Below are 22,500 nucleotides of genomic sequence, written 5' to 3'. Positions count from 1 at the left end.
ACACACACACACACACACACACACACACACACACAGAAATAAATGGTGTCAGCTTTCACAGTGGAGGATCCAAAAATAGCCCCCTCCAATCGGGGATAACTTTTGTAGGCACACAAAAGCCCACGATAATCTGTCAGTATCACAGAAGGACAAAGCAATTCACCAGAAAATGGAGATGAAGGAAAAGGTTAAAGGTTAGAGGCGGCGGCCAGGGGTGACACAGCACTATGGACGACGCCTGTGACACCACCAACAACAGGAACATGACAAGACAGTCTGACTGTACCAGTTTGAGCATGAGCAATGCAGAGATAGCGGAGGCCGGGGGGAGGTAGATGAGACTCATTGTAATGCATGGAACGGTATCAAACCGCGTGTGAGCCCGTCCTCCTATCTGTACCTCCACCAGCCTCCACTGACAGACAGTGCAGGGGTGAATGGTGAAGTAATCAAATAATAATCTAATAATAATACTAATAGTAATAATAATATATGCCATTTAGATGACACTTGACTTTTATCCAAAGTATACACAGTCCCAGCGGGAATCGAACAAATTCGATTCATTCGGGAATCTAATGAAGTTCCATCCAGTATGACAGAGGGTAGGAGACTACTGCAGGGGGGTCCTCGGCTCTCCTCGCCTGCCTCGCGGCCCCTGAGGTCCAGCATCCTGCCAATGGCCCTTGGCCTGAGCGAGATTACTCTTCCTATACGACTGGTGAATTGACGATTCACTTGCTTAATCAAATGTATCGATTGTAAGTCGCTTTGGAATAAGGCGTACCTGTAATGCCAAATATGTAAATGTAAACGGGTATGGATATCAACTCACTCCTGCTGCTTCATTCAGTCACATGCGTCGTTAACAAGCTCGCATGCTCGACAGCCAGATATGATTGTTACACATAAAACTTTTTTTAAATTATTATTATTATAAAATAAATGAAATAAAATAATTGATTTTACACCCACACACGCTGTAGATGTGTGCATGCATTTGTCATCCTTTTTCTAGCCCTCATTTAGGCCCAAGTCTTTGGTTACTGAGGGGACACGCATCAGTGATTGCTTTGTCCCCCCAGGCTGTGGCTGGCAGTCATGGATGGCGGGCACGAGTGCAGAGAGGAGAGAGCCCTCCATGTCTGTGCCCCCAAATGTTCTTGTGTACTCTACACAGCCGCGATAATGACGCTAATGAGCAAAAACAGCCTTTGAAGTTCGAGGCTCGATAAAAAAAAAAACCTCATAATTTCATAACCGCAAACTGACACTGCGCCCACATTATGAACCCAAAGGTAGTGTACAGCAGTGGCGGACTCAGGCTGTTTGAAGGGCAGGGGCGAAAAGCCTACTGCACCCCATCAGTGCACATGGTCAACTTTAGACCATTGGAGGGGCACCAATAGGGGACGTCCTCTCAAAAGGGCATTTTTGCCACTCAAAAGGGCGAGACGTTTTTCAACTGTGGGAGCACCAGGAGGGGCGGTCGCCCCCCCTGCCCCCCCCTTGAGTCCGCCAGTGGTGTACAGTAATGTCGCTCTCCTGTATAGCGTTGTGACAGAGGGTTTACGACAACCAGGCAGACCGTGTCACACTAACCCCCAAATTAGGAAGAGGAGGGCAAAACGGGGGGGCGTTGGTCATTGGTCTACCCTTGTTGTTCATCAAGAGCCCAGCAGGGTTAATGGTCTGGGGGTCTGGCTGCTAGCTGTAGGCGAAGGAACTGCGAAGAAATTGATTCTATCGACTAAACTGACACGGAGCTATGAAGGAGCCAGGCTCTCCTCCCCTCCTCTGGCTCGGGGCCGCCTACTGTAGTGCTCTTCATCACCCCCCCCCCTCTGACACCGCCTCAGCCAAGTGGCTCCCGAGAGACCTGGGACTTGTTTGACAGAGATGGGAGAGAGAGATTGACGGGACAGGCAAGCCCACGGGTGTCCTCTCCAGCTCTGTCACTATCACTATAGCAGTGTGTGTGTAGGTGTGTGTGTGTGCAACCACCAATGATGTCTGAGGTGGATGGCCACAGAGGGCCATAGGTCGACGAGCAGTGGGATGTGTGGTTGGCTTTTTAATACACACACACACACACACACACACACACACGCATTCACATAAACATTACAGCTCCATCATCCAGTCACACCTACACAACAACAACCATCTTGTGAGAGAAATCACCAAGGTCATCCTTAAGGTAAAATGTCCCCAGGTGGGGTGTGGTGTGGTGGGGGTGGGGGTTGAGTCACCCCCCGTGAGGAGGAATTGGATGATGTGGCTATTATGATGTGAAACTTCAGAGTTGTGTTGATGGAGGGTCCTTTGAGTTAAAACACCCCACTGGACTACTGGTGGGACTACAGAGCATAACAGGACAGTTGCATTTGAGTGCGTGTTTTCTTGTTACACGTGGTTTGGTTTCAGGACCTCTGCTCCACTAACCGACACATTGGGACAAGGCACACACACACACACATTTGGCACACCGTCGCTAAGTAACGACGCAGCAACCAGTCAGAGTTGAGTTGACCCTTGCGACCGTTAACTTTGAGCGGTAACCCTAATGACCGTTGGTCTTCAACTGTCACAGGTTGTGAGGGGAGCACAACTTCGGTGTTCAGCCCCCAGGTTCACACACAGAGAAATAAAAACACCAAGCAAGCAGTGTAGCTGCAGAAACACACGAACAAAATGGTGTGCATAACATTTCTATTCCAGAAAAAAAATAGAAAAAGAAAAAGAAAAATCGCAGTCCAACTAAAATGGAGTTCGTGTCGGGAAGGCCTTATTAATATTATATTCAGAGATTTAAAATGTTTGGGGTGTTTTTCCAATGGAATTTTGGAAATTGCACCCCCTTCTTGGACATAAATGCAGTCTCTCACTCCCTCTGTATCCTCGGACCGGCTCGTAGTTAACAGTGCCACAGATGGCGGCTTTTGCATTTCCCTATAATTGTCTTTGAAGGAATAAAATTGTCCCTTAGGAATAAAATGAGTCGTGCAAAAATAACATTTTTTGCACACAATGCCTCGTACACCCCACCCCTCCCTGGCTTTAGCCTTGGAGAACGTAGGACGAACCCTTTTCCCCGCATTCATACTAGGCGTAACGGTGCACAAAATATATGAAGGGCAGAAACTCCCCCCACTTCACTCCCTCACCTGGTATTTCGTCTTCAAAATCCATATCGTCTTGTCTCTCGTCTTCATTGCTTAGCGACCCGGGCATCTTTCTATCGCATACCCCCGAAAAACCTTCCTGCTTGGAGAATTAACAGAAAGTTAACCCCCCGAATGCCACTGTTCAGCTCTTAGGCTACAGTCTCTCGGAAAATAAATGGAAATCTTGTGCACACAATTTATTATTTCTGTTTTTTTTTTTGTGGTGGAAAAATTGCTTCTTTCGTTGTGTTGTTGGAAAACAAATTATTTCCTTCTCTATATCCAAGTCCTCCAGTCTGAAAAATAAGAAAGAGACAAAAATGGAACACACACATGCCCGGATTGTGACGTCTGGTCTGTTGCCATGACGATCCATCCCATAATTTTTCCACCACAACTAGTTAGTCATGCTCTCTCCCCCTAGTTACCACTTTGACTAGTCGCGAGCAGTGCTTGCAGCATTGCTCCAGTGTTACATTGCACCTCCCTCCTTGTCTGATCGCTTTGCCCATTTTCCCAGCAAGTCCAGGAGAATAAGGAGGTTACATCAGGATATGGGGGGAGAGGGGGGGGGGGGAACTTTACTCAATCACTCTGCGAGTCCACATTAAATGTGCATTTGGGTTTCAGATGGTTTACAATGGCAACTGTACTGTACCCCAAACAGAACGCAGATAAACCTCGAAAATGAAAATGACATCATAACTTAAGGATACGTGCTAGAATCTTAGTATCATTATGGAATATTCGAGGTTAATCAAACGATCGATCTTACACAGTCTCTCGGAAAATAAATGGACCCTAAACGTCTTGTGCACACAACCTATTTCTGTATTTATTTATTTGGTGGAGGAAAAATTGCACAGATATGCTGTTTGATAGAGGGTTTGATGCAGCCATGTCGCTTATTAAAGACCCCCCTTTCTAAACTTGCACATTGGACTTCTAAGCAGGAATACTGTCTGGATGGATCGATATCCCGGTGCAACATACTGGAATATCAAACCTTACAGTCGCGCTGTGACTATGGCAACACTGGATAATGACGTGGACTTTATCCAGTGAAGTAAAAATACAGTGAAGATTTTTTTTAAATAAACTAATCATTCGTCGTAAACAAAAATGAGATTAAAACAACATGAAAGCAAGCTGAATAAAAAATAGTCATTTTCCAGTCAACCAACTTTCCTCCATCAACGTTCAGGATTCAAAGTGCACCGCTGGCCTGGCCGCCTGGCTCCGTCGCTTTAACAGTTGTCAAGGTTACCAGCGCTGCAACCAGACGCGCGTGGACCACATGAGAGACAACAGACATGTGGCATCAGCGCATGTCCCTGGATCTGTTTATACCTGCGAGTACAGCCTCACAATGTAGATTAAAGGCTTTGAGATACAATCTTTAAAGCCAAACAAACATTTTTAAATTCCTATGAATTGACTATTTCATGCATGTTATTAATTTATATATCTCTTTTTAAAATATACAGGTGCTGGTCATATAATTAGAATATAGGGGTTTTCATTAGTTGTCAGTAATAATCATCAAAATTAAAAGCAATAAACACTTGAAATATATCAGTCTGAGTGGAATGAATGTATACATTATACAAGTTTCACTTTTTGAATGGAATTACTGAAATAAATCAACTTTTTGATGATATTCTAATTATATGACCAGCACCTGTATATCTTTTAGACAAACCTTTTGACCCTTATCAAACACTGAATTTGCAACAATACATTTCACGTTTTAAGCATGCCCTACCAAAGCAGTGAAGAAAACCTGAGGCAGATTTTTTTTTTTTTTTCCTTCTGAAATTTTATTGACAAAAGAAAGTGGCATGGATTTAATCCTCATCCTCCTCCTCTTCCTCGTCCTGGTTGATCTGGAAGTAGCGCAGCTCGTAACTCTCCTTGGTGTTGGCCACCACACGCAGCCAGTCTCTCAGGTTGTTCTTCTTCAGATACTTCTTGGTGAGATATTTCAAGTACCTGGAGGATGAGGGGAGAGACACGCCCTTTAAAGTGCCCCGTTTGACTCATTTCCTTCCAATAACCACACCCAAACCAAACTGCGTATATAACATTAGACATGTAATCAGATGCAAAAGCAAGATGCCAGGTAACACCTTGATGTTTTGTGTGGATATGTTCAGATCACAGTTCAGAATAACATTACTTTATTTCCATGTCATGTGTAATCAATTCAATGAATAAAAACAATTCAAACAGAATTTGGGCCCAATTATGAGTCTGTCTGGCATGAAAGGCTAAGACCAGCAGGGACAAAATGTCCCAGAGTGTTGCGTACATAGAGAACAGAACCATGTTCTATATCTATGGTTACGTAGCGTCTGAATGTGTCATTAAAATCTGTCACTTTAATGAAACCAAACCAATCACATCTCTTGTATTTGTCTCAACTCAGGGGCGGTAGGGGGATGGATTAGTCTAGCTAGGGGGGAAATGCACAGCAAATAATAATTTTCTAATCAAATAGACCAGCATCCAGGGTTTATTTCCCTACAAGTCAGTCCTCATTCCAAACACTACCCACGCACTGATCATGTCCTTACATGAGAAAACCAAAACAAGATGAAATGTCACACAATCCAGTGTGAAATACAGAGATGAACCCCGCCATAATAGCAATATAGTAGAAGTTCAAATATCGTGACGTTTTCTTACAGACAACAAATCAATAAAAGTGCTTAAAACTCCATACATGTAAATAACTACAAAGTGCAGTGACCACCCTTTGGTGAAAACGTGCAGTGACCACATCTTGGTGAAAACATCTTTAGGGGGGCGGCGATAGCTTAGAGGTTGGGGGCGGCGATAGCTTAGAGGTTAGAGGCTGGCTAGCAACTGGAAGGTCGCTGGTTCAATCCTCACCACAGGAGGGAGCTGCAGCTGGTGACTGGAGGGTTGCTGGCATTATATCTAAGGTGCTGCACCACTGCTGTTGTGCCCTTGAGCAAGGCACTTAACCCCTAATTGCTCCAGGGGCGCCGACTATGGCAGACCCTGTGCTTAGAGCAAATATATACATTTTGTTGCACTCTGTGCAATGACAAAGGTTGAATCTAATCTTAGTTTCACCAGAACATTTACACCAGCCATACATACACCAGTAGTTTTTGCTCACGCCGGCATGTCTCGACTACACTTCATCAATGACTGATATTAGAGGCCTGGTGCTATTTTAGGAAGTATTATTGTCATAAATAACATTTTGAAATTGCCCATCCCTAGAAGAAGTAATCATGAATGTAGGCCTATTTCTAAAGCCTAGGTTTAGATTTCTAAAGAAACTTGAAATGTTGTTTTCACATACCATATTTATTATGTTGGTCTCTAATTATACATCTAACATATGTTACACATATGCCCTCACAAACAAGCCCCCTGCCCCTCATTGACTCGGAGACTTCCACACCCCTCCTGTCTGTCTGTCTGTCTGTCTCTCTCTCACACACACACACACACACACACACACACACACATATATATATTCGTTTACTCTCATTTACAGCCTACATAATTATTGTCCTACTGCCCCTTTCTGCTTTCGTCTTTTAAACAATTTTGCTTATATAGTGTTGTTTATTAGATTGTTGTTGTTGTTTTTATTATATTGTTGTTTGTATCTTTATGTCTTATGCACCAACCACACCAAGACAATTTACTGTACATGCAAATATACTTGGCAATAAAAATAATTCTGATTCTGATTCAAACAGAAAATGATTCAAGGCAAAGAACCCATGAAATAATATTGGGTATAACAAAAGAATTCTGTTCAACTAACATTCCATGATCAAGATCTAAGTTCAACCACAGACGTTGAATTGAACGCTGCCACAGCAACCAGGGCAACCTATCAGCTAAATAAACAAACACATTTGTATTTACTTAACTTGTTTAACCAGGCAAGTCATTGAGAACACATTCTCTTTTACAGTGAAAAAACAACAACAACAACGACGACCAAAGACAAGCAATTGGATGTGCAGCAAAGCAAACAGGAGAAGTTAAGAGATGTGTAGTCAATTCCGAGACACTAGCCCACGTACCTTTTGGAGAAGGGCACTTCCGAGTTTACAGCGATTTTGCTCTTACTCCTCTCAATGGTCACCACACCACCACCGAGGTTCCCAGCCTTGCCGTTCACCTTGATGCGCTCCTGCAGAAACTGCTCCTGTAGAAAAAACCACCCCAGATGTTGTTGATACTGGTAAAGTATCGGGACGCCCTGACTGACGTCATACCGTTGAAGTTGATTTTAAAAAAGGCTCAGGTTAGGATAAGAGTGCGGGTAGTGTCATCTCAAGACTACAGAGAGAACCATTCCGTCTAAAGTGGAGTCATTCCAAACATCAAGGGCCGACAACAGCAACCGCAGAGTTACCGTTTAAATCAAAAACTCATCCTGCATATGGGTGTCGTGGTCTTTAAGTAGGTCTTCTTTTTATTATTTTTTAAGCACTGACGATGTGATTGAAGCTGATGACAGCATCCGAGAGCCCATCGGGTGTACGTACGCCTAAACCCATCTGAGATCTCTGGTCTCCCATCCAAATTGACACCAGTATGAGCACAACAACGTCAATCCAACGATAAACACGCACTAGCCTTAAGCCGAGTACACACTAGACGATTTTAACCCCGATTTAGCTGTCGCCGACCAGTTTCTTGCGGTCGGAGACAAAATCCTCCCGTCGTTGCAAACTCGGGGACGCGCCGTCTCCGACGCTCGTTTAATGTGACAGGCTCAGAGACGCAATCGGAGGACCGCCGATCCCGTCGGAGAGCCGTCGCAGGGCTCCAGATCTTTTCAAACATGTTTCATTTTATCGGCGCACAATCTGCTAGTCTGACATGGGCAACGACCCGTGTGGACAGCACAGCCAATGAGAGGTCGAGGAAATGCAGCGCGGAGGAGGCGTGAAAGTAGAAATGGCTATTTATATAATGAATGAATGAATGGTCTTTATTGTCATTAGTAGTAAATAGCCTATTATATAAATAGCCATATATGTATATATATGTATATATTACATATAGTAATATGGCTATTTTCTAGTAGAAATGAGCTCCATCTTTTTTTGACAGCTGTCAACGTCTCGTCATCATGTCCTGATATCGCGACACTACAGCTTGGCGAATCTTCCTGACCAAGTGAAGAATCTTGTAGTCTGTGAGCCCCCGTCGTTGCCACATCCTGTAGTCTGCGCGCCGGTCGTTTAGTGTGAGAGGCTCAGCGATGTTACAACTTGAAAAGTCGTCTAGTCTGTAGCCGCCTTTATTATTGGCATTTTAGGATTTGTGGTGTTGGCCCTAATAATCTGCACATGAGCTTTATTGGACATCTCCTACATTAGAATAGCATGATGCACTTACAAAGTTGGCAGCGTCCATGATGCCATCCTCCACAGGGTGCGTGCAGTCCAGGGTGAACTTCAGGACCTGCTTCTTCTTCTTTCCACCCTTTCCACCCTGCTTCTTGACTTTGACGACTGGCTTCTTCTGTAAATGCAGATGCAGGTTTAACACAAGTTACCTGACAGATGCAGGGTGATGACTTGGCTCGAACAAGGACCAAAGTCAAAGATCCACACCAAATCATGTCGCCTCACAGAAATAAAATCACAGGCGTGTCCATAATGACATGCGTCCCTGTTACTAGTAGATTTATATATTACACACATTTTACATATTACACAGATTTATATTACACACATGTTATATATTACACACATTTATATTACACACATTTTATATATGACACACATATAAATAGCCTAATCCACTACTTGGGCTAGCTAATATCATGAAGGTAGGTATTAGGTGACAACCTGAAGCTACCTGGAGAACCTAGTCACCTCACCTCCCTGATCACTTATCCCCTGATCAATAACAACGATCGGGGATCAAAGAGTGCCAATGTGACAGTTAGCTAGCTAGCTATGGATAGCTGGCTAACTTAGCTTCATGCTAGCTTACTACAACGTGGTTCGGGTGCTTATGGTAAACAAAGCCACATGTAAGAGTGCTACTCTGCCTCTGTTACATACAAAACACATGAATATGTAAAGGGAATACGTCCAGATCGCCTATAGTCAAAGACGAGGGATATAAAGGGTTGTGATCAGTGTATATTCAGTGTTTCAATACTCACAATCGGAGCCATGGTGGAGGATTTGGACAAAAAGGAAGAGCGAGGGCTGAACAGGCTGTTTAATATCCGGTCGCCATGCCGCATCGATGACACGATTGCTCTGCGATCGATTCAGTCAGCCATGGGGTGAGAGAGAGAGAGAGAGAGAGAGAGAGAGAGAGAGAGAGAGAGAGAGAGAGAGAGAGAGAGAGAGAGAGAGAGAGAGAGAGAGAGAGAGAGAGAGAGAGAGAGAGAGAGAGAGAGAGAGAGAGAGAGAGAGAGAGAGAGAGAGAGAGAGAGTAGGGCAGTTTCACTCATTCTATTTCTATGGTGTACCCTAGTGAGAATATTGTCATTGAGTTATTTGGAAGCAGTGGCCAGGAAATATTTTTTATTTTTATTTATTTTACATATTTTTACATATTTGTTGTTTTATTACAGTACACTTTAAATGGATGTGCAATATGACAACCCTTGTGTACATAAGGTTCAGAGATAGGAAATGTTAGGATATTTATAGCATAGCATAGAGTACAGCACAGTGTTTTATTTGTAGTAGTATAGTATAGTGGATAGTGTATATAGCCTTTATTTATGTAAACCAGCTCTTTTCCCTTCTTGTTTTTAGTATTTTATTTTTTTTCTTTCCTAGCACCAGGGGAGCCCCCCCTCCTAAATTTCGTTGTATGGTACCTGTACTGTATTAATGACAATAAAGACCATTCATTCATTCATTCATTCATTCATTCATCAGGTAATGGTTCAATTTCTCTTGAGAACTAAAAACAAAGTAGGCCATCCTATCCTAGACAATTGACATGTGATCTTAACATACATTTCCATTGATATTAGGGTAAAAATCCATACCTCTTTTACAGTAACAGTCGAAACCCCAGGAAACCCCACCTGGCAGCGGGCAGTCCTTCATGTTGCCTTTGATGTGACATGTTCATCTGAGAGAGACCAGTCCACATACGCAGCTAGACTACAATAGACCATGCTGCCAGAGTAGCCTACATTAGCTGTTAACTCAAATAAAACATGAGGTAATCTCTCAAACACTAACCAATCCAAATGTTGGCCCATCTCAGTATCTCTAATAGGACTGGTAATATCCCCCTCTGACAGGGGTTACTTATAACTTACATCCCTCATTGTAGCTCGGCCTTCTAGTGGAGAGGGAGTGCATTCAATATTCGAAGCATGTGTACCCCCCCCCCCCCCCCCCCCCATTTGTGACAGTATGGTACACCTTTAGCAACACTGCCGTTTGCCCATACCCAACTTCCCCCCCCCCACCCACACACACACACACACACTCTGTGAGAGGAATGGTTGCTGGCGTGGGGGGCCATCAGCTGCCTGGTGTCAGGACTCCAGCGGGCCACTCTTGAAGGGTTCCTGCATAGCTGTCATTCCTGCTGGGGGGTCGCTGATAGGACCAGTGAAAGGTAAGACATTAGTGGCTGGGTGCTGTTACAGTTGCGGCGGGTTACTCCATTGTTGGTGAGAGAGATACAGTACAGAGCACTACAACAGACGTGCCGATACAACACAATGGGCCTCATGTGACATTATTGACATCCAGTTTCGCTGTGGGATTATTAATTTTTTTATTTTGTTTTCAACACAGCACTGAGAACTCATAATTATGGCTGGCAAGGTAAGTGAACGAGGGACAATATTTCCTGTTTGTTGTTGTTTACAGAGGGACACACTACCAAACATTACAGTCAAACTCACGGGATCCTACTTAGAATACATACAGGATTCCTTAAGTAATATGCTTCATCATGTCCTCCTAACTTTAGCGTAGTCAGTCCATGACAATTAATATTATGACATAATATCATATTATGATCCTTCCTCTGCTAGGGCCTAGGCTGTTTGTTTAACTAGGAGGTGCATTATGGCTAAAATGATATGAACAATTACAATAAACATGTCTATTGTAATCACATTGGAGTAAGATCCCACTGTGACTGTTCAGATTCAACCTGTCAGCGTTGTAAAGCGAACCCTCTCTTTGTAGGTGGCAGGGGGAATGTTCTGTCACACAAACCTGTGTGATGTGGATTGTGCCAACGTCCACCCCCTCGTGTGCCACCTGTGCCACGAGCAGTACCAGCATCCATGCCTCTTGGACTGTTACCACATCTTCTGTGCCCGCTGCCTTCAGGGCAAAGCCAATGAAAACCGCCTCAACTGCCCCCTCTGTGGGTAAGCTAAGGGAGTGGACGCTTCACCTCTGTACATTCATCACCATCAATTCACAAGATGTGTATTTGACACTTGTATTGCCACAGAGAAACACTCAGAGTGGCTGTAGCCAACATCACTGTTGGTTCTAGAATGTTAGTTCTGGCAGGTCTGACAGAATTCCATTCGCACTAATATACTACCTTGACGGTATTGAGAAATATCAGCATTGTGTTGGTAAGTGTTGATCCCATATGATGGGCAGGTCTTGTGGCCTAAGGTCCCATATCCCATTGAGTATTGGGTTGGAATGAAACATCTTATATCTTAGTTTAAAATGGTGCAAAAGAAGGGGAATCCCTACTAAGATTGTGTACTGTAACTCCTCCGAGCACCACTGGCACCTGGTTGCACTGCATACGACAGCATGGCCAACTATGACATAAGGCTGGGCAGGGTGGGGCAGGGTGGGGTGGGGCAGGGTGGGGCATGGCAGGGTGGGGTGGGGCAGGGTGGGGTGGGGCAGGGTGGGGCAGAGCAGGGCAGGGTGGGGTGGGGCATGGTGGGGTAGAGCAGGGTGGGGTGGGGCAGAGCAGGGTGGGGTGGGGCAGGGCAGGGTGGGGTGGGGCAGGGCAGGGTGGGGTGGGGCAGGGAAGGGCAGGTCAGGGTGGGGCAGGGTGGGGTAGGGAAGGGCGGGGCAGTAGACTCTGAGCAGCAGAGACAGCTGCAGGGTCAGCCCAGGGTCTGAACTGATTTAGCCCCAGCAGATCGTACGCATGCAGCAGCACGGCGGGCAACAAGCTCTGAAAAGGCCACCGTGCCACCACGCATGAGCGGGACAACAAACACACTGGCATCTTGGCAAACCAGCACAGAGCTCAGGGCAATTAAAATGGCCCTCGCTGTGCCTTTTCCCATTTCATCCCTTACTGATAAATGAATCATGACAAGCAATGTTACGTAAAAGGCCCCTCAGGATTACCTTCTTCTGATCAAAGCACTAAGGGGATACATAGAGAGAGAGAGAGAGAGAGAGAGAGAGAGAGAGAGAGAGAGAGAGAGAGAGAGAGAGAGAGAGGGGGAGAGGCTTCACCTGGACAGAGTTCATGTAGTAAACAAGCATAATCGGTTGTGGAGAAAGTCCATAACCCCTGCCTTTGTGAATTTCATCACTTATCTCTGAATAGCAGGGTATCTTTCATACCTTTAATCCAATCCAACAAATGAATGCTCGGCAAGGCAACAAAACTAAATGCCCCCAGAGATAAAAGATTGGCGTCTAGATTACTATGATCATGTGCAATCTGAAGAACAAGCACAGCGCGGAGCGTGATGTCAGAGCCTGAGTCAGAACTGATGCACCATTGTTCCAGAACCGAGTGTGTCGGCCAGCAGCTGACTGTAAGACTACCCCTGCTGTGTGTGGCTCGGCGTAGTGCTGCCGGTTGTGATTCCACACAGCTCACAGCTAAATGTGTCTCCTTTGTCATGCGGTGCGGCTCGGATTAACAGCGGTCCGAAAGGGGCTTTAGGCATCAGACTCCGGGCCACAGCTGTTGGCCCTACCAGGGTGGTTCTACTCTACTTCTTCTGTGGTGGATCGGTCCCTCGGCCCGAACGGTCCGACCAGACCCTGACGCCTCTTCGTGCGATATTTGGGGATTTCTAAAAGGAAAAAAGGCGTGGGGACGTGCGCTCGCACTGCGTTCTAAATCAGAATCTTTGTGCGTGTAAACGTTCTTCCGTCGTCTTCGTACGCAAGCTTTTTACGCCAGTTCTACGCAACGTTTTATAAACGAGGCCTGTTAATCACATTCCCTTCCTGTAAGATTAAGGATTTATACACAGTAACAGTTCAGATGTAAACACAGTCTCACATGATAGATGTGGTTCTGTATATAACATATCATTACTAACTGATGATGCCAAACCTTTTAAGAAAGGGCTTTTTTATTCAGAAGTTTGTTACCATGGTCACAGGAGACATGGTTCCCAGTGGCTCTTGGTCAGCAACAATCATATGGCGCTTTTCCACTACAGGGCCAACCCGGCTCGGCACGGCACGGCACGGTGCCATATTTCAGTTCTTGTTCGGGATGGGTAGTGAAAGGTAGCCTACCAATGGTACTTTTTTACCAGGCTGCGTGTGACGTGTGACGCTGCACACCGTTGATTGGTCTACACCAGGGGAGGCTGCTGGAGGTAGAAACCGGAGGACGGGCTCAGTGTAAATGCATGAAACGGAAGAAATCGTATACCGTTCCTGATTCCATGCCATGCATCACAATGAGCCCGTCCTCCGACTTCTCCATGCATGTGTCTGGAGACAACGGGAAAAGGAGAGTAGAAAGTAATATGCTGATGTGCCACCCACCCATATTCTCTCTCTGTTCCCAGTGGCGGTGATATCCCAGTGGTGAGAACCCATTGGTGATAACCCAGTGGGCACACGCACACACACACACACACACACACACACACACACACACACTCTTTTAAACGGGTCCCCCCCGATCCAACCCATGTGACCAGTTCACGGGCCAAGGAGAGGAGAGAGAGCTGCTGTTTGTGGCTATTTCCGTCATCAGCGCCATTACCATCACCCTTCACTCAAGAACCATATAATCTAGGAATCCGCTGCACCGGCTATAAGTAGCACACAGTAGGCCGCGTCGCTATGACGATCAGATAAACATTGGAAAGGAGGCGAGGGGAGGGGCCTAGAGGGGTAGACATGTTTGCACCATTGTTATTTTTATCTTCCTAAGCTCTCTGGAACCCTAACAAAGTGTGTGTTGAATAAAATCAGACAGGATTATTCAAGGCCTAGGGGCATCGAAACTGACACCATGAGAAAGAACAGTACCGCAGAAGAAGAACAACCTGTTACACCCAGAGGTGTTTATTCTTTATGTCTCCTACTAACTTTGCGTGTTAACACATCAGCCCGATGACATTGTGAAGCCTTATGCTCAGAAATCAATCCACGCATTTAATGTTTATGAGATGCCTGTCACAAAGTGTTATTTCAAACAATGAATTAGGGTCGTAGGCTAAAAGCCTCTGTGATCAGAGAGGGATGGGTCGCCACCTGCTGGACAGATATGAGAATGCACATCAGAAAATGACTCAAATCAAATTAAATCATTTTTTTTGTCATATAAACAGAATACAGCCGTAGTCGATGCAATGAAATGCTTAGGGCAAACAAAGTAATAATAATGTGTGTGTGTGTGTGTGTGCCGCATGCTCCTGGAACAAATTCCCTGAAAACAGGGCCAAACCCTAAAAATATTAAAATCTAAGCTAAGAAACGTCATGTTTTGCAGCAGTTATGATTAAACACAAACACTTCTATCAATGTATTTTATCCATTAACTATTGTCATTGTCTGTCCTAATCCTATAAGTATTGACTGTGATTGAGATACAAAAGGATACGGGTATTCTTGAGCTAACGTTGACAAATACAAGAGAGTCATTTAGCCTACAGATACAGTGCTGTGATCTTGAGCTTTCTTTATCAGTACAAGCGGTGATTAAGCCACAATATGTAAAGCACTTTGCTTCTTATATTTGCTTTGATTCATTGTCAATTTTATTTTTCTTACTATCCTCCTCTTGCTGTATTTTTCAATAATGTATGTAAAGCACTTTGAATTGCTCCTGTTGTATGAAATGTGCTATACAAATAACACTTGCCGTGTGTGTGTGTGTGTGTGTGTGTGTGTGTGTGTGTGTGTGTGTGTGTGTGTGTGTGCGTGTGTGTGTGCACGCGTGTGTGTGCGTGTGTGTGTGTGTGTGTGTGTGTGTGTGTGTGTGTCACAGTTACCCATCGGTAGTAAAGGGGATGAATGGGCTGCCAGCGGAGGACCGTCTGCTGAAGTTCCTGGTGGATAACTCAGCCGGGGAGGAGGAGGCGGTGCAGTGTGCCAACTGTGACCAGCAGAGCAACAAGGTACCTCACACACACACTGGCATCACTACATATGGATCTTATTATGGATTGTGTGTGTGTGTGTGTGTGTGTGTGTGTGTGTGTGTCTGTGTGTGTTTATGTACGTGCATGATCATAGCTTACATACCTACCTATCGATCTTATTATGGATTGGGTGTGTGTGTGTGTGTGTGTGTGTGTGTGTGTGTGTGTGTCTGCGTGTCTGTGTATGTGCATGTGTGTGTCACACACACACACACACACACACACACACACGCATTGTAGAGAGTAAACCTCTCCACACACCAGTGGTGGCTATTCTGTTATTGTGTTGTTCACAGGATTTTCATCCTCCGTGTGTGTGTGTGTGTGTGTGTGTGTGTGTGTGTATGTGCACATGCAAATGCACGTGCGCACGCACTCTCGTACATACATATGTGTCATCCTCCGTGTGTGTGGTTTTGTAGGACACAGGGGCGATGATGTACTACTGCAACACGTGCAGCCAGCCCCTGTGTGGAGCCTGCAGGGCCTCCACCCACCAGGCCAGAATGTTCACCCACCACGAGATCGTGTCGCTCGCCAAACGCCACAAGGAGAGCCACAGGACCTGCTGTGAGTGCCGCCTGGACAGCAGGTGTTAGGGTCAGGTGGAACTAGAATTACATTACAGCAATCCAGTTGTTAAGTCGTGACGTGTTTCCGGGTCCAACGTTGGCTGAGGCGCTGTCTTCGAAATGCCGAAATAATAATAATAATAAATTATATTTATATAGCGCTTTTCCGAGGCTCAAAGACCCTGACAATATGGAGAAAACGGGAAAGTGCTGTGTCCCTTGTTGTATGAATAGATCCGAGTCTAAAAAACGATTAAACTGTCATTCTACCGCTGTAGTACACTGGTACGTGAACTACAGGAATTTCTGGTTTGGACCCGGAAATGGCTAAACGTCACTTTTGACGTCAGACTTAACAAGCGGATAGCCTAACCGTTATATCTGTTATATTATAGCCTATCTACAGTATGTGATATGCAATTGTGATATTATTATCTATATGTTTGATACTCAGTCATTTGGCCTCATTCATCAATAAGTTTGGAACTAATGCGCAAATGTGTTCGCAAAACCGACGTGTGATTCATGCGGAGAGACCCGATTTTGTTCTCACCCCCGTGCGCACGATGATAAAATGGCTAATCTTCTTTAAATGGGATGTGTGTGCAGGGAGTTTAGTGAATAAGCGTACAGTAGCTAAATGCCTAGAATATCCCATATAAGGACACTTACGACGAGTTCAATCAGTCCCCCGCTGTCCCACGCCTCAAGAGCCGCTAGTCACTCTCAAAAATGTTCTCACATTATCACTGCGGTCTCTAAAGACGCGCTCTCAACCTCACATTTTTTCTGGATTGTATATAGCTGTCATACGATGATTTGCTCCGATAAATAACCCAGCAAGCACCGATGGACCTGGACGAAGTCGGACCAGCCCGATAACGGCCAGACCACGTGATATCACAACTAGTTAGTATCTGGCCCAGAATATCACCCTATTTCAACAAAAATATGTTTTTATTTTTTTTATATTTCGTGAGCTTAGAATTATATGGTTCTATCTCCGTTTAGGGTAGTTCAGAGATAATGAGCATGAACGTTTTTACATTCCATTATGTTCTGTGAGATGGAACCTTTGTATTTTATTAATTACTAACTAAAAAATGTCAACATTTTTAAAAAATAACACCACACAGGCATTAATAAACACCTAATGGATCAGATTATGTAAAAAACTCAATTTTGCCCGAAAATGGAGATAGAACCTTATAATTCTAACGTCACGATTTGTCGGGAGAAAATACCCAAATGTGAAACCCCAGCAACAACCCGCCATCTCTGTTGTGACGTCATCTCTGTTGTGACAGACATCAACGTGGTTTTGATAAAACGGGCCGATTGCGTCACAGTGATGAGCGTGACGTCACGGGCGAAAACGCCATAAATAGCGGAGGTTCTCCGTTGTCCAGTCACACCACCTTACCACCATCATGCCCCGCAGACCAGCTCGCAGAACCTCCCGCCCCGTCCGTCGCCGCCGGCGCCCCAGGGTTAGCCGGAGGAGGAGGAGGGGAGGCCGGAGGGACCGAGCCGGTAGGCTGGGCTCGGCTGGGCTCGGCTAGGGCTCGGCTGGGCTCGGCAGGCGGTGTTAGTTTAATCATTCCCCTTATGGAGGGGAGAGTGGACGGAGGGGGCCTTCCTCACCCTCCCTCCCCCCTCCCTAAGGGGAATGATTTTATCTCATTTTGCGTGTCTGTCTGTACGCACAGAGCCACACAATAAAACCCGCTATCAATTGGAGATCACCTGCTCGTGTCTTCACTGGTAACATAAGCAGTTATGGAATAAGTAGGAATTAGAAGGGTAAAAGAGAACTGGTGGAATATGAATAAAACATTAATAAAATGTAATACAGATCATTTTAAAATAATATAATAAATTGATCAAGGTTTTTCACAGTTTAATTGTGAGACGTTATTGCATTATTATTTATCGATATTGATATAGCCTATGTTGGGAACTAAAATAAATCAATGCATAAAATCATTAAAAGTTATTGAAATTACTATTAATTAATGTATTAGCCTATATATATATCGTACGTTATGCTGAGGATGCCCATGTGACCATGTGAACAAGGAAGGAGAAATTGATGAATACTGAAAAGTTATTTAATTTGTTCTTACACACGATTCAAGAGCAAATCCATGCAATTGATGAATGAGGCCCACTGTATTTCTATATAGTATTTTCTCTTGTATTCATATAATTATTGTGAATTGTGAAATATTATGTTAACTGACTTCATACAAAATCCAATCCCAAGAATGATAGTTTCAAGCAACACTGAAACAGTGACATAATGGTAATGGTATTGAATCTCAATCAGGCTACACCTTAACTGTCCCTCCTGAGAAGTGTCCATCCCCTCTACCCATCAGGACAGTATCTCTGCTGCTGTAAAAAAAAAAAAAAAAGTAGTATGACAGCCCTGGCCCGAACATAGATTACTTTTTCTTGCGATGACTGGTGGATAGATGATTCACTTGCTTAGACAAATGTATTTGTTGTAAGTTGCTTTGGATAAAGGCGTCTGCTAAATGCCCCCAAAAATGAAAATGTAAATGAATGAAACAGTGATGTGATGGTTTCAGTCTGACGGTGTGTGACTCCTCAGGTCTGCATGAGGAGCCTTACATCATGTTCTCCACAGAGAAGAAGTCCATGCTCTGCATAAAGTGTTTCAGAGACTTGCAAGTGTGAGTGGGGCTCCTACTCACACACACACACACACACACACACACACACACACACACACACACACACACACACACACACACACACATGTATGTACACACGTACGCACACACACACACACACACATGCATGTACACACGTACACACGCACATACACACACACACACACACGTACGCACGCACATACACACACACACACACACACGTATAAAAACATTTAAAAAATACACATAGACATGCAGACAGACATACACACACCGACAAAAAATACACATAGACATACACATAGACAGACAGACATACACATACACACGCACACAAAAACACATACACATAGACACACACACAGACACACACAAAAACATACACACACACACATACACACTAATTGTTTATTTCTGCTGAACGCCACAGGGAGAACCGGACCCACTGCATTGACATTGAGACAGCGTACATGCAGGGCTGTGAGATACTGGACCAGGCCGTGGTGGTGAGTGAGTCAGGACTGCCCTCCCCAGTCAGACACTGTGGACATACATGTATCACTACACAGTCTTTACCTCTGAATAGTATCACAGCTCTCTGTGTACAACAAGACCAGTGACCCTTCCTCCAATGTAGGCAGTGAAGGAGCTGCAGACCTCGGCTCGCGAGGCTATCGTCCTGCTGAAGGCCATGATTGGAGAGGTGTGCTTGAACGTGGAGGAGGAGGAAAGTGCAATCTGCACTCTCTTCAACAGCATGCAGGTCAGGCTTCACTAGAGGGCGCTCTGGTCATGTGACCTCTTGTCATAACATAACAATGTTAGGATTGAGACTTTTAACCCCTAAAAAAGTATGATCTGTTGACTCAGATTCAGATTCAGATTCAGATTCAGATAACGTTTATTGCCATTATGCTTGACACATATAGGAATTTGTTTTGGCATTACAGTAGGTGCGTTGTATACATGAACAAAGACAAATGCAAAAAAGACACAGGACAGACAACAATGCATTGGATAGTGCTATATATATAACGTGCAGTGCAGAGTTTTTCAATGGGTCCAGTGCATATCAACTCAAGATGATCAATGCTATGCTTAAGGGTTCACTTGAAGTAATGGCTGCAGGAGGTGAATGAGTCATTCTCTCTCCTGTTGACTAATCGATTTTCAAGATGCTATTACGTGTTCTCGCCACCGGGTGTCTCTCTTGCTCTAACTGTGACAAGACTGTAAGCGTCTCCTCAGACGACACACAATTAAAAAAAATCCTCTGAGCCAGCAGATGAGGACAAACCCATAAACCAACCCCATACTCTTGCAATTAGAACACAATTTGTACACTTTGCACAATTTGTTCACTCCTACCTACCTGCTCACAGCGGTATTTCTCTGCTTCCAGGAGAAACTGGCAGAGAGGAAGAGGATTCTTCTAAAAGCAGCTCATAGGTACTCCGCCGACACCTGACTGTAATAAGTAATAAGTATCTGTATAAGATGGATACATGTATACAGTTCGTTTGTCTACAGCCGAGGTCACAGATGTTATTAACGCTGTGTGATGGTAACATACCTCATCCACCACCAGGGGCAGCAGTCCATGTGTTGTAGATTCCATTGAACCCCATGAGACAAGTCATGATACACAGTTAGATTATACAAGAAGGACAGGCAGACAGACAGACAGACAGAGTGATATATGTAGGACAGACATACAGGCAGACAGACAGATAGACATCAGACAGACAGAAAAACAGAGAGACAGACAGACAGAGTGATATAACTAGCTGTTCCTTTGAATCTATCAAAATGTGTAGACGGGCACATCGACAGATAGATAGACAGACAGAGTGATACACGTAAGACAGACAGACAGACAGAAAAACAGACAGACAGAGTGATACACATAAGACAGACAGACAGACAGACAGACAGACACACACGCACACAGAGAGACTGACAGAGTGAAACAGGCAGACAGACAGACAGAGTGATACACATAGGACAGACAGACAGAGTGATACAGGTAGGACAGACAGACAGACAGACAGACAGAGAAACTTCTCTCATCTGGAGTACTTGACCTTCTCCTCTCCTTCGACCTTACCCTGTCCTGCTCTCCTCCGACTCACAAGGCAGGCAATCAGCTCGACCTTGTCTTCACCAGATACTCCCATAGCTCCAACCTTACTGTTTCTGATCATCACTTTATATCCTTCTCCCTTCCCCTCATATCCACCTCTTCCCAATCAGTCTCTAACCATTTTGTACCCTCTCGCCGCAACCTATGTACCCTGCCCCCCACCACCCTCTCTTCCTCTGTCTTATCCTCCCTACCCTCTGTTGGATCCTTCTCCCTTCTATCCTCTGACTCAGCATCCTCCACCCTCCTGTCTGCTCGCTCCTCATCCTTCTATTGTAGAATAGAGCTCAGCACAGCTGAGAGCAGAGGGAGAAAAACCGGCCTCCCTGATGACCTAAACCTTTATCACTCTCTCCTCTCCAACTACGCCTCCTCTGCATCAGCTGCTAAAGCATCCAACGATCATTCCAAAATACAATCTTCTGCCTCTAATCCTAGGAAACTGTTCTCCACATTCTCCACACTCCTCAACCCACCTCCTCCCCATCCTCCTTCCTCCCCTGTGTCTGCCGATGACTTTGTCACCTACTTCGGAAAAAAAGGTTGATGACTTTAGCAGCACCTTTTCTCTTCCTCCTACCAATGATACTAGCACCCCTTCCAGACCCTCTGTACTACACTCTCTGGCTTAATCATCTTTTTCCACCCTCTCCCCTGATGAGATTCTTACACTGATCACATCTAAGCGGGCAACCACCTGCCCTCTCGATCCCATCCCCTCCCTCCAACTACTCCTTATCCACAGGATCTGTCCTGGCTGCCTTCAAGATAGCCAGAGGCAAGCCTCTCCTCAAGAAACCAACCCTTGATCTGTCCACAACTACAGACCGGTATCCCTTCTCTCCTTCCCTTATAAAACCATTGAACAAGCTGCGTCTAAGCAACTGACTGACTATCTCCGTCTGAACAAACTCCTGGACCCCCACCAATCCGGCTTTGAGGCTGGGCACTACACTGAGACTCCTACCTGGTGGGTTGCTCCTACCAGGTGACTTGGAGGGGATCGTTGTCGCAGCGACAGCACGCTCCTGCAGATTCTTCCTTTACAACATCAGAAGGATACGTCCATTCCTCACTAGAGAAGCAGTGCAACTCTTGGTCCAGTCACTGGTCATCTCCCGTCTTGACTACTGCAACGCACTCGTGGACGGGCTCTCTGCCTCCGCCATCAGACCTCTGCAGCTCATCCAGAATGCTGCTGCCCGTCTGGTTTTTGTTGGGGTTTTATATCATGTTATACTGAGAAATGTAAGTCTCTCTACAGTTTGGCAAATCTAGCACTCAAGGAAGGCCCATTTCCTTCCTGTAAGGGATGGGCCAAGATCTGTGGCGCAGTGAATAATTCTGACTATGGACAGGGCCCATAACTTCTTGGTCACCTCATGACCAAGGACAGTTCTATAAATATGAGTCGCACCCATCGTTGGGGGCTGCTTCTTGCTTTGGGCCATTGCTTCTTGCTTATTGGTCTGCTCATTTCTCTCTGCGCTCATGTAACTTGGCTTAATAAAAGGCCTCTTTGGAGCCAATTGATCTAAGCTCTTTGTGCTTTGTAAGTTCTACTAAACCTATTAAGAATCAATTATATCCACGACAT

The 22,500-nt window shown here is 45.0% G+C and overlaps 3 protein-coding genes across 3 annotated transcripts in view; 1 reads left to right on the top strand and 2 right to left on the bottom strand.

Moving 5' to 3' along the window:
• Positions 1–3,548, bottom strand: part of chd5 (chromodomain helicase DNA binding protein 5) — a gene marked incomplete at both ends in the record, with an annotated part of 41,122 nt that extends 37,574 nt beyond the window's left edge. Inside the window, 2 exons of the mRNA XM_080546099.1 lie at positions 3,168–3,238; positions 3,499–3,548. Of these exons, the coding sequence (XP_080402225.1) occupies positions 3,168–3,238; positions 3,499–3,548 (121 nt within the window). The remainder of the gene's footprint in view (positions 1–3,167; positions 3,239–3,498) is intronic.
• Positions 3,549–4,959: 1,411 nt separating this feature from the next.
• On the bottom strand, positions 4,960–9,416 carry rpl22 (ribosomal protein L22). Its single transcript, XM_080545684.1, has 4 exons — positions 9,349–9,416; positions 8,571–8,696; positions 7,244–7,368; positions 4,960–5,159 (listed from the first exon to the last, which is right to left on the bottom strand). The coding sequence occupies exons 1-4, from the start codon at positions 9,358–9,360 to the stop codon at positions 5,015–5,017; spliced, it is 408 nt and encodes a 135-aa protein (XP_080401810.1). The 5' UTR covers positions 9,361–9,416; the 3' UTR covers positions 4,960–5,014.
• Positions 9,417–10,978: 1,562 nt separating this feature from the next.
• The window catches only part of rnf207a (ring finger protein 207a), a gene marked incomplete at both ends in the record, with an annotated part of 24,675 nt that continues 13,153 nt past the window's right edge, over positions 10,979–22,500 (top strand). Inside the window, 8 exons of the mRNA XM_080546098.1 lie at positions 10,979–10,990; positions 11,360–11,547; positions 15,354–15,483; positions 15,930–16,077; positions 18,697–18,778; positions 19,191–19,266; positions 19,398–19,523; positions 20,163–20,209. Coding sequence (XP_080402224.1) covers positions 10,979–10,990; positions 11,360–11,547; positions 15,354–15,483; positions 15,930–16,077; positions 18,697–18,778; positions 19,191–19,266; positions 19,398–19,523; positions 20,163–20,209 — 809 coding nt within the window. The remainder of the gene's footprint in view (positions 10,991–11,359; positions 11,548–15,353; positions 15,484–15,929; positions 16,078–18,696; positions 18,779–19,190; positions 19,267–19,397; positions 19,524–20,162; positions 20,210–22,500) is intronic.

This window comes from Nansenia antarctica (assembly GCF_963989245.1).
Source record: "Nansenia antarctica genome assembly, chromosome: 15".
NCBI classification, from domain to species: Eukaryota; Metazoa; Chordata; class Actinopteri; order Argentiniformes; family Microstomatidae; genus Nansenia; species Nansenia antarctica.
The sequence above is the reverse complement of the archived record's forward strand: the minus strand, read 5'-3'. Positions and strand labels throughout refer to the sequence as shown.

Excerpts from the sequence above, each read along its gene's own strand:
- rpl22 (XM_080545684.1), bottom strand. Across the intron at positions 7,369-8,570 it reads TCATGGACGCTGCCAACTTT|GAGCAGTTTCTGCAGGAGCG; the intron begins GTAAGTGCATCA and ends TTTTTTCTACAG. Across the intron at positions 5,160-7,243 it reads GAAGTGCCCTTCTCCAAAAG|GTACTTGAAATATCTCACCA; the intron begins GTACGTGGGCTA and ends CTCATCCTCCAG.